This window comes from Conger conger, chromosome 16 (assembly GCF_963514075.1).
Source record: "Conger conger chromosome 16, fConCon1.1, whole genome shotgun sequence".
Lineage (NCBI taxonomy): Eukaryota > Metazoa > Chordata > Actinopteri > Anguilliformes > Congridae > Conger > Conger conger.
The window spans coordinates 7,290,426-7,307,925 of record NC_083775.1 but is presented as its reverse complement, the minus strand read 5'-3'; the positions used below and the strand labels follow the sequence as shown (position 1 = coordinate 7,307,925).

Sequence of the window (17,500 nt, the reverse complement as noted above, 5' to 3'; positions counted from 1 at the left end):
ATCTCAAACCCCAAGATGACCTTAACATACAAACAAAAGGATGAGAGAAGAATGAACCGGGTTAAGAAATGTCCACGTTGCTGGGCAATATTTAACGTAAATGTAAACAGTTCTGTCGCAACAGCTTAGCTCCTCAGCAGAACACAGAGTGTCAGCCGTGCGTGTAAACACAGAGAGGCCTCTCCACGTTCACACACAGCCAGCTCGGGACCGTGTGGGACGTGTGAGAGGTTCAGGCCTGAGCGCTGGGGAACACGGACACCCCTGAAATCCGAGCGGAGGCAAGCCAGAACCCTCCCATTCATAAACAGGGGGGGGGGGGGGGCAAGACGATGGAGGATCGACTCCCACCCTCAGGAGTGAACAGCTGGTTCAGCTCCAACAGCCTGACAGAGAGAGAGAGAGGGAGGGGAGAGGAGGAGAGGAGGAGAGGAGTGGGGGATGCGGGGGTCACAGCTGGACAGCCTCCAGCCGCCACAGAGCAGGGCCTTGTTTGGCCTGCGAGGGACACCTGCTCGGTTCACGGGCTGGTCAGGCCAGCGCGGCCACAACCGGAGAGACCCCACGACCGACCTCCGCGTATACCACAATGCACCGGGGCAAACACCTGCCGGAGACCGCGTCGGCGCCAGCACCTCGTGTCTAAAAGAGACCAGGTGTGCCAGCACCTGGCCGTGCACAGTGAGCAGTCTTACAACTGCACCGCGCGCGTTTCTGAACCGGAACGGAACACTGATTTTAAAAACAAACTGCCGTGTTTCTGAGCGTTTCAACGACCGGAACGGAACACTGATTTTAAAAACAAACTGCCGTGTTTCTGAGCGTTTCAACAACCGGAACGGAACACTGATTTTAAAAACAAACTGCCGTGTTTCTGAGCGTTTCAACAACCGGAACGGAACACTGATTTTAAAAACAAACTGCCGTGTTTCTGAGCGTTTCTACGACCGGAACGGAACACTGATTTTAAAAACAAACTGCCGTGTTTCTGAGCGTTTCAACAACCGGAACGGAACACTGATTTTAAAAACAAACTGCCGTGTTTCTGAGCGTTTCAACAACCGGAACGGAACACTGATTTTAAAAACAAACTGCCGTGTTTCTGAGCGTTTCTACGACCGGAACGGAACACTGATTTTAAAAACAAACTGCCGTGTTTCTGAGCGTTTCAACGACCGGAACGGAACACTGATTTTAAAAACAAACTGCCGTGTTTCTGAGCGTTTCAACGACCGGAACGGAACACTGATTTTAAAAACAAACTGCCGTGTTTCTGAGCGTTTCAACGACCGGAACGGAACACTGATTTTAAAATTAAAAAAAAGAAACTGCCACCGTGATCGGTTATGGAACGTGTGGCCGGATTTACATTGAGCCAAGCATTGTGCCTGACCTCGGTTCAACTCGGTTTTCTGAATATCATTTTTGGATGAGTTTGTTAAGCACTGTATCGCAGGAATCGACTCGTCAGGAAGGTAAGCACATTAAGGTTCACTCCAGAGAGGAAAAAACACTAAAGGTCTTGCTGGGCAGTGTACACGCTGAGCTGGAGGAGTGCATGAATAGCCAAAAATATTATTCCGTGTAAAATTACAATTCATGATTTAATCTAACAAATCTGTAACCAAGCCTCTGGAACTTAGATATATATGCATACCAAATCAGAACAAGCCCTCCATGCATTTCCAGCAGTAAATAACCTAATAATAAATCAAATCCGCTGCTCCGTCTATCCCAAACACACACATTCAAAATCTCTGCAGAGCCGATGACCCTGAACAAAATGAAATCAAAGGTGATACACAATGTGCAAAGACATGAACATACTGTCGACCAAATGTTCTGCTCCTGTGCACCATCTAGAGCAGGGCTGCCCGCCCAACCCTATTTCTGGAGATCTACCATCCTGTAGGGCTTTCACTCCAACCCTAACAAAGCCACACCTCACTCAACAGCTAGAGCTGAGCTGAGTTGCAAATTAGTAGAACCGGGTTGGGCTAAATTAGGCTTGAAATGAAAACCTACAGGACGGCAGATCTCCAGGAGCAGGGCTGGGCCGCCCTGCTCTATACCCTACACTTGTAGGAAGTGCTTGGTGGGACGGTCTGTGCTAGACCTCAATAATGATCAGCATCAATAATAAGTAACAATAGCAGTCGCTTATCTGGCTGGTATAGGCAATCTGTGAGAAAGGGGAGTCACGGTTACACAGCAATGAACGTGTCCCATGATGCTCTGCGTTGAAGTCCTGCCTAGAGACCGCAAGCTTCCACTGCGAACTCCAATATGGCTAAACCGTATAAATTCTGCTTTTCACAGAACAAAGCCAGTTGGGTTTGACTAGCCTTGAGCCTCGGCTCCAGAATCGAAATAAATCAAGTATTAATTTACGAACTCGTTACGAATTCTCAGATAATCTCTGCTGCATCTGCGCACACTCTTTTTTTAAAAATGAATGCGCCCATTTGTTCAGCCTCCGACATCAAACCCGTCTTTGATCCGATGCAAACAGGCACCGGCGCAAATTCACATTCCCCCTGTCAGACGGACCTCCTGAGACGCGGATCGTTCGAATTCCCCTTAAATCTGCGCGGTGATTAATTAGGAACTTGATTTACGGTTCGGCGCTGAAACGATCGCCTCCTCCCAGCCTACGAGCCCACTAATCTTCCCCTCCTGTCCCCTCCTCGGGGGGGCGGGCGTCGGCGAGACCTCTAATCTACGAGCGCAGACTGACAGACGGGACGAGGCTCGGAGACGTTGCCCAGACGGGTTTACGACTCGTGTCTCTGACGAGCGAGACGCGCAGACTGAGCGGTGGCACGTAATTGGTCCGGTTTTACGCGTCTGCATTTTCAGAGCGAGAGAGAGAGAGAGAGAGAGAGAGAGAGAGAGAGGGTGCTTTGTGTGTCGCACATCAGAGAAAAATCCATTGAAGTTAATACTCATGTCATATTTTTGCATGTTTTACTTACTAACAACAGAACAATGCATTATTTTTGGTTTACTGATCATGGGCTTTCCCGTTTTGTAGGGCGGCCTGTAGTGTAGTGGTTAAGATACATGACTGGGGGGTGTCTCGGTGGCGCAGCCTGCAGAGCACTGACCGCATGCTCATTGCGAGCCGCGACGTCGGCGGTTCGAATCCGACCGTCTGACATTTGTTGCATGTCTTCCCCTCTCTCTCGCTCCCTTTCTTCCTGTCTCTCTATACTATATACTGTCCAATAAAGCTGAAAAAGGTCTAAAAAATATCTAAAAAAAAAAAAAAAAAAAGATACATGACTGGGACCTGCAAGGTCGGTGGTTCTAATCCCGGTGTAGCCACAATAAGATCCGCACAGCCGCTGGGCCCTTGAGCAAGGCCCTTAACCCTGCATTGCTCCAGGGGAGGATTGTCTCCTGCTTAGTCTAATCAACTGTACGTCGCTCTGGATAAGAGCGCCTGCCAAATGCCATTAATGTAATGTATGCTGCTGCTGCTTCAAGTAGGAAATATTAGCTTGCTTTAAGTTACTGTTTGCTTGACAAGTGAAATTTATAAAAACTGATCACTACACCTCTCCTGTTTGGTATGCTACTGCTGCTGAGGTTTCTCACAGAAACTAAACGCTCAAAGACAAACACTGAACTGTGCAATACTGTGTATGCATCCATCCGACTCACCCACAACCATAATACCCTGTTGTTAAAATAACCACATTGTGTCAAAGTCCTATTGTTGAACTAATCACACTGTGTGCGCTTCCACCAGACTCACCCACAACCATAATGCTGAGCTCAAAGCCCTGTTGTTAAAATAATCACATTGTGTGTAGAAGCCCTGTTGTTAAATTAATCACACTGGGTGCGCTTCCACCAGACTCACCCACAACCAAATTGCTGAGCTCAAAGCCCTGTTGTTAAAATAACCACATTGTGTGTAGAAGCCTTGTTGTTAAATTAATCACACTGGGTGTGCATCCACCAGACTCACCCACAACCATAATGCTGAGCTCAAAGCCCTGTTGTTAAAATAATCACATTGTGTGTCAAAGCCCTGTTGTTAAATTAAACACACTGGGTGTGCATCCACCAGACTCACCCACAACCATAATTCTGAGCTCAAAGCCCTGTTGTTAAAATAATCACATTGTGTGTCAAAGTCCTGTTGTTAAATTAATCACACTGGGTGCGCATCCACCAGACTCACCCACAACCATAATTCTGAGCTCAAAGCCCTGTTGTTAAAATAACCACATTGTGTGTAGAAGCCCTGTTGTTAAATTAATCACACTGGGTGCGCATCCACCAGACTCACCCACAACCATAATTCTGAGCTCAAAGCCCTGTTGTTAAAATAACCACATTGTGTGTAGAAGCCCTGTTGTTAAATGAATCGCACTGGGTGTGCATCCACCAGACTCACCCACAACCATAATGCTGAGCTCAAAACCCTGTTGTTAAAATAATCACATTGTGTGTCAAAGCCCTGTTGTTAAATTAAACACACTGGGTGTGCATCCACCAGACTCACCCACAACCATAATTCTGAGCTCAAAGCCCTGTTGTTAAAATAATCACATTGTGTGTAGAAGCCCTGTTGTTAAATTAATCACACTGGGTGTGCATCCACCAGACTCACCCACAACCATAATTCTGAGCTCAAAGCCCTGTTGTTAAAATAATCACATTGTGTGTAGAAGCCCTGTTGTTAAATTAATCACACTGGGTGCGCATCCACCAGACTCACCCACAACCATAATGCTGAGCTCAAAGCCCTGTTGTTAAATTGAACGCACTGCGTGCAAACTCATCAAACTCACCCACGACCACGAAGTAGAGCTCAAAGCCCTGTTGTCAAATTAAACGCACCGCGCGCGAACTCATCGGACTCACCCACGACCACGAAGTAGAGCTCGAAGCCCGGTTGTTAAATTAAACGCACCGCGCGCGAACTCATCGGACTCACCCACGACCATGATGTTGAGCTCGAAGCCCTGCTTCATGGCCTTCCGCCGCATCTGCTCCAGGATGGCGTCGATGCCCACGTAGCTGAAGTCCACGCTGGGGACCTCGGGGCAGGCGGGGGCCGCGGGGGGCGCGGCCGGCTTCACGGACTCTGACATGGTGCTGCTGTAGCTCGGAATGACCTCTGACCCTGGGGACACGGGGAGAGAGAGAGAGAGACAGACTTCACAATGACGTCTGACCCTGGAGACACAGGGAGAGAGAGAGAGCGACAGACTTCACAATGACGTCTGACCCTGGAGACACGGGGAGAGAGAGAGAGCGACAGACTTCACAATGACGTCTGACCCTGGAGACACAGGGAGAGAGAGAGAGAGACAGACTTCACAATGACGTCTGACCCTGGAGACACAGGGAGAGAGAGAGAGCGACAGACTTCACAATGACGTCTGACCCTGGAGACACGGGGAGAGAGAGAGAGAGACAGACTTCACAATGACGTCTGACCCTGGAGACACGGGGAGAGAGAGAGAGAGACAGACTTCACAATGACGTCTGACCCTGGAGACACGGGGAGAGAGAGAGAGAGAGAGACAGACTTCACAATGACGTCTGACCCTGGAGACAGGGGGAGAGAGAGAGAGACAGACTTCACAATGACGTCTGACCCTGGAGACACGGGGAGAGAGAGAGAGAGACAGACTTCACAATGACGTCTGACCCTGGAGACACGGGGAGAGAGAGAGAGAGAGAGAGACAGACTTCACAATGACGTCTGACCCTGGAGACACGGGGAGAGAGAGAGAGAGAGACAGACTTCAACACAGGGCTCAAATGCAACCCTGCTCTAGCCCCACGATGGGTTAAGCAGCATCAGTGGTTCCTGGAGATCTACTGTAATCATCCTGTAGCTTCTCATTTCAACAGTAATTTGGAACACCTAATTCTACTGATTAACAGCTCAATGAGATCTTTGGTTGGGATCTATGATAGGATAGGACTGGGCAGCGCTGCTGTAAAACCACAGATTTTAATGTATCTTCTGGATGGACAGATGGGCCAAAAAGATTTGCATTTTTATTTTTCAAAATATAGAAACAGCTTTAAAATGTTCAGTAAACTGCACTCAAATTAAAATGGCAATAAAAGCAATCTGCGATGAGCAAAACGCCTGCCAGGCTCAACTCAGTGGGCTGCCCGCAGCACAGATTAAAGCGCAATCAGAGAGGAATATCCTCAGAGCCACCGTAAAGCCCTGTAACCCTTTGAAGAGAAGGCGTCCCTTTAGAATGTTTCCACCAGTGGTTCTAGAACTCCGCTGCTGCCAGTCGCCGGTAGTGATGACATCAGCACGAGAACGTTCGGTTAAGAACATTCTCACGGCGTGTCTGTGACCTAACGCCTCTGGTCCGTCTGCGGATGAGAAATCGTGCTCTGGCCGGCACTGCAGGCTACATCCTCCACTGCGGAACCTCACCTCGCAGCTAAACGTGCTAAACTTGCTAAAGGCTCGCACATACACCCGTCAGATACAGACCAGGCCATCAAGCACAGTGTAAGCACTAAACCGCTGCATCGCTGCCTCTGGTGCGTAAATATGAATATTTTTGTGATCCATTTTTAGCGGCCCAGGCATGCGGGCGGTCAGACTCTTCTGCCTGAACTGGTGGTGGCCGCTTATTTACTGTAGTCCAACGGTTTCGGGTGCATTTAAGGAGAGGCGTTCCGGTGTGTCAGCTGCACATAACGCTGGGCAGAATTCAGCGAACGCGTGGAGCTGCAAAACCACGGCCATACCCGCCCGGCCCCTTGAGCCTGCGCTGAATTTCCCATGAAAAACCCAAACATGCTATTTACATACATGACGACACGCTGCAAAAACAAGTACTTTAGTCTTACATTTAGACTCAAGATCTTATTTTAAAATCTATATTTCACTGGTCAAGCAAACAGTAACTTAAAACAAGCTAATATATATATATTTTTTTTAAGATTACAAAAACAATTTTCAGACTCATTACAAGACATTTTACAGTGCAGGTCTGGCCATTCAAATGTGTCTGAAATCTGATAATTCTAGTATGATTCTAACCCTTTACATTGCTACTGGCTATGTATTATACACTGCAAAAAATGTCTGCCTTAACGAGCATTTTTTGTCTTGTGATAAGACTTCAGACTTTTTTTCCCTTTCTGAAGTAGAAAATATCAGCTTGTTTTAAGTTACTGTTTGCTTGACAAGTGACATTTTCACACCTCACTGGCAAATCTTTAAATGAGTCAAACTCTCACCTCACTGGCAATTTTTTTTGTCTCAGACACACAAACACATACACATGCACACACATACACACACACATACACACAAACACGTACACAATCTCTCTGAGTCTTCCTCTCACACACATTCTCTCCTCTCTTTCTCACACTCAGACAGGAAGTTGGGAGATAGCTCAGAGAGATAACAGATGAAGGGCCTATGCTCTAGAGAAGAGCATCGCTGTGAAAGGCAGAGAACACGTCCCAGCCACAAACACCCCAAGGGCCCGATAGAGCCCCACAGGGGGCCAAAGAGGGCCGAACTAAGCCCCCCCACCCCCCAATTGTTGAAGTCATACCATCAACAATTAAAACTTCTCAAAACTTATTTTTCCTTCCCCTCATTACACACGGAGAGGGTTGGCACAGCGGGAGTTTGTTTATATATTTGTTTTTTAATTAGAACTCTAATGGCCAACAAACAGACACTGGACTGCAACAGAATGGTGGCACGTTGAACTTAACTGAATTAAATTGAATACTTTTCAGGAATTTGCTTAGCATCTGAAGCTACGCAGACAACACAAGCATAGACATTCAGACAGCTGATCAACAATATAAACAACATATTAGTTCTGAGCCAGTGTGTGAGAACTGTTAGCTACTGGTTCTCCATACCATTGAGAAGTATAATGCTCCTAGACACAAACGAGTTTGCTGTTCTGTTCTGCCCTTGGTACTACAGTCTCTAAAAAGTTCGAGTAGGAATTCTGTGATTCCTTCGAAGAACGCAATCTAGTTAAAGGGTTCTTTGTCAGACAAAATGGTTCTTTGTCTGGGCGTTTTCAGACTTTACACCTAAGAGGGTAGTTATAAAGAACAAAAAATTGTTGCCCTCTGGAATCAAGCCAAAGAACCCTTCCAGAACCCTTTCTTTCCCCTGTAAGTGTATCTTGGTCTGAAGTACCTGTTTTTAGTAGAACCCTCGCCCCTGAGAGTTCTGGCCGGCCCACACAGGGCTGATCTGATCAGACACCACACAGGGACCCCCAGGCTTAATAAACCACATTCAGCTCCACATTCAGCTACGATAACTCTGGTTCCGCCACTCAGAACTCAGAGCTTCTCCACCGCCTCCTGTGGGGCTGTTCCCAAAATCATGTTAGGGATGAGAACAGACTCCCTCTTGCTCGCTCCCAATTAGCCCCACACACGGTCACACACGGTCCCCGTCATAGGATACGGAGGCAAATGAACCCCTTGAGAATAAGTCGCTGATCTAAATCGGTGTAAATCAAGAGTGTTCAGTGTTCTAGAACTCCACTGGTGTTCCATCGCCGGCAGTGATTGTGACATCAGCATTAGAAGGTTCGGCTGAGAACATTCTAATCAGACGCTTGTAACCTTATGCCGTGAAAGGGTTAAGCAGTAAAACTCGATTGAGATTTCTTCCGACGCCCCCCCCCCATTCCCCCCCCCCCCCCCCCCCCCAAAAAAGGAGCCATTTCTTTCCTGAAACGTGACTCCCTCGGGGAAGTCCAGCAGATTATGTTTCCAGGCCGAGGGGTGGGGAGCCCTGCGGACAGCGAGAAGGGCTAGAGGCAGAGTTTTTGGGCTGACACGGATGACCTCCTTCAGGGCCTGCAGGCCCCACTGGACCCAGCACAGCCCTCCAGCCCTGTTTTACACCAAAGGAACCATTCCAACCCGCCACTCACGCCAGATCCATTTTAGAACGAGCGCAGCAAAGCACCAAACTTTCACCTCACTGGCCGCAGCTATGAAGAAAATAAAATAAAATGTAATCCCCCCCCTGGATATGTTGATTCATAGAACAATCTCCTGTCATCTCCAGTACAAGTTGTGGCTCGCGCAGGCCAGGCAGCGATGCCTGTGCCGTGCAAACACAATGTTAGCATTAGCGTTAGCATTAGCGTTAGCATTAGCGTTAGCATTAGCGTTAGCATTAGCGTTAGCGTTAGCCTGGCTCTCTGTCTCTCCGGGTCTCCTTAGTTACCGCTGCATGTATGATACTAAATCACGTGGGTTTAAGTCTAGTGGCGTTTCACAGGCTATACAACTTTCACGGATAGTCGATCGGGCGTTCCCCACTGTGGATGATGATGAAGTCCACCACTGTATTTTATTTATTTATTTTTTATCAAGGGCTGTGTTTCCTACTCTGTTTGAAAAGTCGGGTAAAAAAAAAAAAACAGCAGAACAGAACAAGCTACAAAACGTCCTCAACTCTGGTCCTGGAGACCTCCCCAGAAACCCCAGGACTCGGGGAAAGCTGCTAAACTCTGCTAAAGTAAAACAAGTAAACTGTAGACACCTGGAAGACAAGTAGGCGATGCTTATGTAGCGGTTACCGGGGCAACGGAACCTCAGCTGACTCCAGTGCTCCCTACATTGACGGAACGAGGCCAACCAAGCCCCCCCCCCCAAGCCCCCCCACTCACCCACCCCAGACTCTGGGCCCCAGCTGCAGAAGGGTAGCCTCGATGGACAGAGCCCAGGGCCCCTGCCTGGGACAGGCCCACCCAGCGCAGACAGCCGAGCGGAGGGTCGTTTCAGTCTAACCACAAAAACAGCAGCGATGAACAGGGGCCGGCTGAACGGGCTGTGCTGCTCACCCTTCACAACAAGAAATGTCAAAATGTCCAAGGACAACATGTGAACACCCAACGTGTGAGGAGTACACACGTGAACTGTAAAATGACTACGACAGCAGGAAAAGGGCATCTACGCTATTTCGAGTCGTGTCAGACACTTTTGTTAAGAAGTACATTTCACGTCACACGTTTTGCGTTGAATGCACAGCTGGAAAAAGCCAATCACATGTAATTATCCCAGCATGCAGCTGTCGGTACGGCGAAAGCCTGCAGTCAGCGTGGAGTAAACGTTGGCTAACAGCGCGGTACTGATGCATCCCTGCTCGTAAAACCTCTGCAAAACCCTCCTGAGGTTTAACTGCTGCAGAACAGTGACTCTGGACTGAGGACAGAGGATGGCCTTGTGCCCGAGACGTTTGTCTTTCTCTTTGTACTTTTCTTAAGAACTAAAAAAAAAAAAAAAAAAAAAAAAGTAATTCTATTACGTTTGTCACATTTCATAATAACATTTGAATAAAGATGAGTCTTTCCGCCAATAAGGCATTCTTGTGTGACGGTGCCCTAGTTTTCCAGGTTTCTTGCGTCATAGCGTTTCGGGGTCAGGTCAGTGCTGCCCTCCCCAGTCGCCCCGATGTCCAAAGCACAGCCACAGATATGCCTGCTGGACGAGGGGGCTGTTCACTGGCGTCTGCCCGTAACCCAACACCGGAATACCGTACGTCAAACTGGGGGAGAAAGAGGAGAGAGGGAGAGAGAGGGAGGGAGAGAGAGGGAGAGAGAGAGAGAGAGAGAGAGAGAGAAGACCCTGGGCTGAGTTTTTTTTTCCGTTCTTTTCTGCCCCTGAAAAAGCGGCCACGTGGATGCAGTCAGAGCCAGGGCGCTGGTTCAGCAGATCTCTAAACGCAGGACACACTCGTGTTCATCGGCGCACTGAAACCCGCGCTGAAATTTACTGCCGAGGAGACATCTGCTCGTAGTCCCTGAGAAGCAGCGGTGGTTTTCGGGACTTTCACAAAGTGAACGCATTCTATTGCCCCGCCCCCCCCCCCCCCCCCTCCACAAAACCCCAACCCAACTCCCCCCCCCCCCCCCCCCCCACAGGACATGCTGAACTGGAACCACTGTGTCGTTGTGGCGGTTTCACTTACAGCAGAGCCAGAACCAGTTCTCTGCTGAGGATCTTTTTTAAAATAAGGCCAGATGTAGAGCGTAGACCGGGAAGGGGGCGGGAAACTGCAGCAGTGACTGACTCATCCGTGGTGTGCCTCCACCCCCCCCCCCCCCTCCCCTACCTCCAGGAATTCCCAGGAATTCCCAGCGCTCGCGTGGACCTCTCTCTCCGAGCGCTCCGGCCCCCCTATCCCACCTGTGATTAATCTCCAACGACAGACACGGCCATTGATCCGCGCATAGCAGAGGGCAAAGCCGGGGAGACCGTAGGCAAGGAGACTTAAGATGGAGGACGAGAGCACACCTGTTCACACCGGGCCTTTGCCTAACTAACCCTGAACTCATTTACAATGCGGTTACTATCCCTCCCGACACTCAAAAAATGTAGGTGGGGATAGTATAATAAATAAATAAAAAGTGCTTAATAAAATTGCCAACAGTGATTTAATACAATATTATTAAGTCTCATAAGTCACATACAGTATACTTAATAATATTGCATGCAACCACTGCGTTTTTTTTGGGGTTTTTTTTGTATATGCTCCAACCCGGATCCCGGATCCTGGATCCTGGAGTGCCCAGGTTTTTTTGTTGCAGGTTTTCGATGATTAACGGCCAGCGGTGAGACGGCAGCGACTCCAGCCCATGGTCACCTGCTCACGTTAAGAAGATTTATTCATTTATTAATCCAATTACGTGGTTCCTGGAGCAAAAACCAGGGAGCTCAAGCAGTGTGCCGGACCAAGTTCAACACTGCATCCTGAAACTGTACAATTTAACGCTTTACATCCTCAAACTCCCTCTTACACATACTGTGGTTTTTAAATGTTGTAGGGTCACGCACTACTATCAGTCGTGACCAGTGCTGGGTAATCATGTTTTAACTGCATGTAGGTAAAATATTAGTTTGTACAACTATGCTTTCAACACCGGTTGAGATATTAACTTGGCATCGTCTTTGCTTGTAGCCTCAGCCTTAGCATATGCACTTTCGTAAGTTTCTCTCGGAGAAAGAGTGTACATATAAATGTAAATATAGCTGTTAGCAGAGCGGCAAAGATCGGTGGGGCAGAGACAACATACGCAGTTTTTGGACACATGTGGTAGTGAGTCTACGTGCAGATTTGACTGGTTTCGTCCGATCAGTACAAGAAATTGCCAATTCTGACAGGCTTGTCCCACTGGCGAAACATCCAATGGCAATCCACCAAAAGACCTGCCGTTACTGAGCAGAAGGACAACTACGTAACCCTCCTGCTGGAGATCCACAGCAACCCAACCCTGTTACGTCTAGTATTATATTTAAACATAAAAAAGTTGGACTTATTTATATGACATTTTTGCTGAATATGACAAAAATATATTGCCAATGAGATGAGACTAAAACTTCACTAGTCAAGCAAACAGTGACTTCAAACAAGCTAATATTAAAAAAAAAAAAAAGTATGTCTCATTACAAGACTAAAACACGTGTTAAAACAGACGTTTTTTCAGTGCATAACCCAGGAGCCCGAAAACATCTGCTCTCTTCCCTTTCTCAGGAAGCTGGAGAGGAGGACAGTGTGGATTTCATGCAGAGAGGAGCTCCTTCCTGTGTCATCTAACAGCTGATGCAGCGGCCATTTTCATTCTGTGTGCGTGTGAGTGTATCTGAGAGAGGAAGGGATGGGTATGCATTCTGCCTCATTCTGCCTTAGAAAATACACACACATACTACGCACACACACACACACACACACACACACACACACACACACACACACTGTAAACACACACGCAAACGACACACACAAACGCACATATGCCCACGAACATACACGGCACACCCACACACATACTACGCACACACACACACACACACACACACACACACACACACACACACACACACACACACGCACACTGTAAACACATATGCATACAACACACACACACACACACACACACTATAAACACACACACATAAGCACACAAACATGCACATATGCACACAGACATACACGGCACACCCACACACATACTACACACACACACACTGAGTTGAGAAGCCTAAGTTTACATAGAGGATCCCCACAGACTGGGCCACATAGACAGCTGGCTGTGTTCCATGTGATGTCATACCAGTATAACCTTCAGATCACAGCTAAGCCCCAGAATTATGCTGCATTATGGGAAAAGGACCCACAGCCACATTCAATCAGACATGCATCAGACCTCAGCCCTGACCAGGGTGGGTATACACAATCCACAATCAGACCGTGCTCCTGCCCTAAACTCTAAAGTAAACCCAAAACCAAACCAAAATCACACACACACACACACACACACACACACACACACACACACACACATACACACACACACATATACACATATGCGCACACATATACACAGTACACACACACACACACACATATACTCATACACATACACACATATGCAAACACACACAAAATCTGACTCTCACACACATAAGCACAGACGCACACACACAGAGACGTACACACACACATACTGTATATGCACACACACATACACACACACACACACACACTTGCAGAAGCACAGAATCATACACGCACACACACGCATATAAACAGACACGTACATACACACACCACACACACACACACAATGTGCCTAACACAATGTGTGTGTGTGAGGGGCGTCTAACAGCTGACGCCGGGCCACGTTGACACCGGTCCCTGAAGTGACATCTTCCTCATCCCGCCCCGCTTCTCATTCTGGGAATGTGACCTTTGACCCCATTTGGGGGCGAAGCAGGTGGTGTCCCCCGGTGCTCCCTCTGTGCTCGTCCCTCTGGGAGACACGGTAACAACTGGCCCCCCTAGAACCCCCCCACCCCCACCCCCATCTGGAGACGGCCGCAGACAGACCTGAGTGCTCATCGGGACGTTTAAAAAACCAAGAGCTCTGGAGCCAAAGCCAAATAACTGGGATTCCGGTCAAAGTGACAGATAACCGACGCAGAGGGAGAAAGGCGAGGCCCTGGAGGCCTGAGGAACGGGGAGCCCGTGAGGGACGAGTTCTACTGCGAGGCCGGAGACAAAGAGTCAGTCACACATCAGAGTTAAAATTCAAATGCAGTCCCACTGCCTCCTGCTCCCATTGAGAATATGCCGCTGCTCCTACACCGCAAACAGGGGCGGACTGTCTTAACACGCGACCGTCTTAGTCTCGCAATGAGACTTAAGATCTTGGTCTTTTTTTTTTTCTTCTCTCAAGTAGACAATATTAGCTTGTTTTAAGGTACTGTTTGCATGACAAGTGAAATTTACCCTACGGGCAAATCTTGAAATGAGTCAAACTGTCTCACCCCATTGGCAATTGTTTTGTAAAAAGGTATTAGAAACAATAATATTTAAATATAAGTCTGAAATACTTGTTCAGTCTGGCCTTTTCAAAGTTTTGCAGAGTATGGGAATTGTATTGCGAATTGTGCAATAAGCTATAGTTGGATTCTGACTCAGTTCCGGGTAAGAGCATCTGCTATATGGCATCTATATAATGTAATTCAGAAGTTGTCAGTTTATTAACATTCAACTGACTGATTTCTCTCTGTGTGCTGGAAAACAGAGTCTTAAACATACGGTGCAGAGGAGTACACGCATGTGTAGTGAGCAGATGTTTTATGCATACACAAATACCAAACCTACATTCTGCAATACGAGCAACGTAATATATGAATCTACATTCTCTGTGTAGGTCTCCTCCCACTCAACACTACACACACTCACACATAACATACACAGCACATACCACCGGCACACAAGTGCATACTCAGAGGGGGCGTCAAATTATAAATGGTAAATGGTTAATGGTTAATGGTAAATAGCGCCTTTATCCAAAGCGCTGTACAATTGATGCTTCTCCATTCACCCATTCATACACACACTCACACACCGACGGCGATTGGCTGCCATGCAAGGCACCGACCAGCTCGTCAGGAGCATTTGGGGGTTGGGTGTCTTGCTCAGGGACACTTCGACACAGCCCGGGCGGGGGATCGAACCGGCAACCCTCCGACTGCCAGGCGACTGCTCTTACTGCCTGAGCCATGTCGCCCCCCTATAAATCTGCTTGCTCGCTTGTTCTCTCCCTCTCCATCCAAAATGGCTGCCGTTGCATCACCCAGGTGGGTGCTACACATTTGTGGTGGTTTGAGGCGAGTTTCCCCCTCAGCACCGTAAAGCACTTTGAGTGTGAGAAAAGCGCTATATAATTGCAATGATCTATCTGTCAATCTATCCATCTACAGAAACACCTCGACTGTTCAAGAGCAGACAGGATTAAAAATAAACGAAAAGTGCAACCGCACACACGTCACAAGGGAGCACTCACCCTGGCACAGATACAGAGGTGTGTGGGACATGGCCCAGGCAGCTGGCTATTGGCTTGATGGTGTCAACCTTTCAGTCATGGGTCTGTCCAGAGGCTATGAGAATAACTCTGATAATGCCACTGTAGTCCTGACACTGAGCAGAGGCATAAGGAGCCAACTCCTGACTCCATATACCTCCCCCTGTCTCCACAATGGTTCTGTCCAACTCCTTACTCTATGTTATCACCCCCCCCGCCTCCAGAATGGTCTTTTCCAACTCCTGACTCCATATCACTCCCCCTGCTCCCACAATGGTTCTGTCCAACTCTGGAATTTGTTACCACCGCCCAGAATGGTTCTGTCCAATTCCTGACTCCATGTTATCACTCCCCCCCCCCCCCACTGCCCCAGAATGGTTCAGTCCATCAGAGCCATTGCAAAGTGCAACCAACCAATCGGGAACTGAACATTAACTCGGAGGTTGCGGGGTGAATCCCATATGGGCTATCCGTTAATCACATGCCAGACTCTTGAGCCAGGCAAACGAAACCACTTCAATACATAACCAGGTGTGCACATGCATGGTATGCTAGAAAGGCACAGGACATGAATGCATGCAAGCGTGTAAATGGATAACTAAGTCAAGTTAATGACTTAACGTTGAGACAGGTGCAGGATTCCACAGAGCCTCTACTGGAGCGCTACATGCTAGCACAAGGCTAGCAGTGCTCTCTTTGGTGTTAACAAGCTACATTACATTGCATTACATAAATGGCATTTGGGCAGACACTCTATCCAGAGCAGCATACAACAAAGTGCAAAGTGCCATACCCATAACCAGGGATAAGTGCACTGAAAGACCTAGAGGGAAGTACAATTTCAACTGCTAACAGTACAACAAGTTAAGGACTAGGGCCTATTTTATCATTGATCATCATTTGATTATTATTTTTTATAATACCGTAACACCGATCATACATCATTCAAAATCATATGACCTGAGCCCTCCTTTTTTCATGGCTGAAAAGTAACACAAGAACTTATGCTGAAACTTGGGTTGATGCGAGCGTGAAAAGAAAGGAAAAATTAAAAAATGTTCCGCGAGAAACAGAACACACTTGCAAAGAGCAAGCAGAGAGTTCTTCCAGTAAATACGAGGCACAGATGTTTGTATTGAAATCAAACAGTTTTTTTTTTTTTTTATATGAGAGAGATATAATTCGTCATCATTCCCAAAACAGGAAATTAATGGAATATGAATTTCCTGTAAATGAGATTGCTTAACCTGTTTGTTTTTTTGTTTTTTTTCTCCAGTGTTCTAGAACTCCATTGCTTTCAGTCACCAGCAGTGTTAGAATGTTCGGTTAAGTTTCTCATCCCTCGTGGGGGGGGTCTTAATGGAACACCAGCAGCAGTAAAACGCCGGGCGATTGGCCAGCATGGGGGCCCCCACGGTTACAGTATGTCCGTGGAATGAGCTCCTGACAGCTACCAGAGACGGGACGGGGCTCAGGGCCGAGGAATTTCACCTCTGGGCGAGCAGTCTCACCTCTAACACCAGCGAGGAAAACACCACTGCCCCGACCACCTCACACACACACACACACACACACACCATACACATACACACACACACACACACACACACAGCTGCTCTACTACTGCCCCAGCCACCTTACAGACAGACAGACACACACTCTCTCTCTCTCACACGCACCATACACACACACACACACACACACACACACCCTCACGCTCACACACACTCACACACACACACACCACACACTCACACACACACACAGCTGCTCTACTACTGCCCTGCCACCTCAGACACACACTTACACACACACACACACACACACCCCTGCTCTGCCTCTGTTCTGCTAACTCAGCCTTCAGTTAGCAAGGAACCACCCCCCCCCCCCCGCCCCCCAACTCCCAAAAAATGTGAGATATGTGTGCAGGAATCCACAGAAAGCTGTCAGTTTCGGCTCCGCTCTGCGGCGCTCAGCATGCTAACACAGGCCCTGTAGCGTTAGCAATCGCAGGTGCAACTCTTCTACCGTTCTTCCTGCGCCATTTTTCTCAACCAACTGATCGGCTGCTGCCCAATAAATCAACCGATTTGCGATCAATTTATTGCATTAGCGCTGATTCGACA

The 17,500-nt window shown here is 47.9% G+C and overlaps 1 protein-coding gene across 5 annotated transcripts in view; it reads right to left on the bottom strand.

Annotated features, from left to right (window-relative positions):
* The window catches only part of LOC133114479 (septin-9-like), an 87,840-nt gene that overhangs the window by 12,844 nt on the left and 57,496 nt on the right, over positions 1–17,500 (bottom strand). For all 5 annotated transcript variants that reach the window (XM_061223928.1, XM_061223931.1, XM_061223930.1 and 2 more), the window contains one exon: positions 4,952–5,140. In XM_061223928.1, coding sequence (XP_061079912.1) covers positions 4,952–5,140 — 189 coding nt within the window. The remainder of the gene's footprint in view (positions 1–4,951; positions 5,141–17,500) is intronic.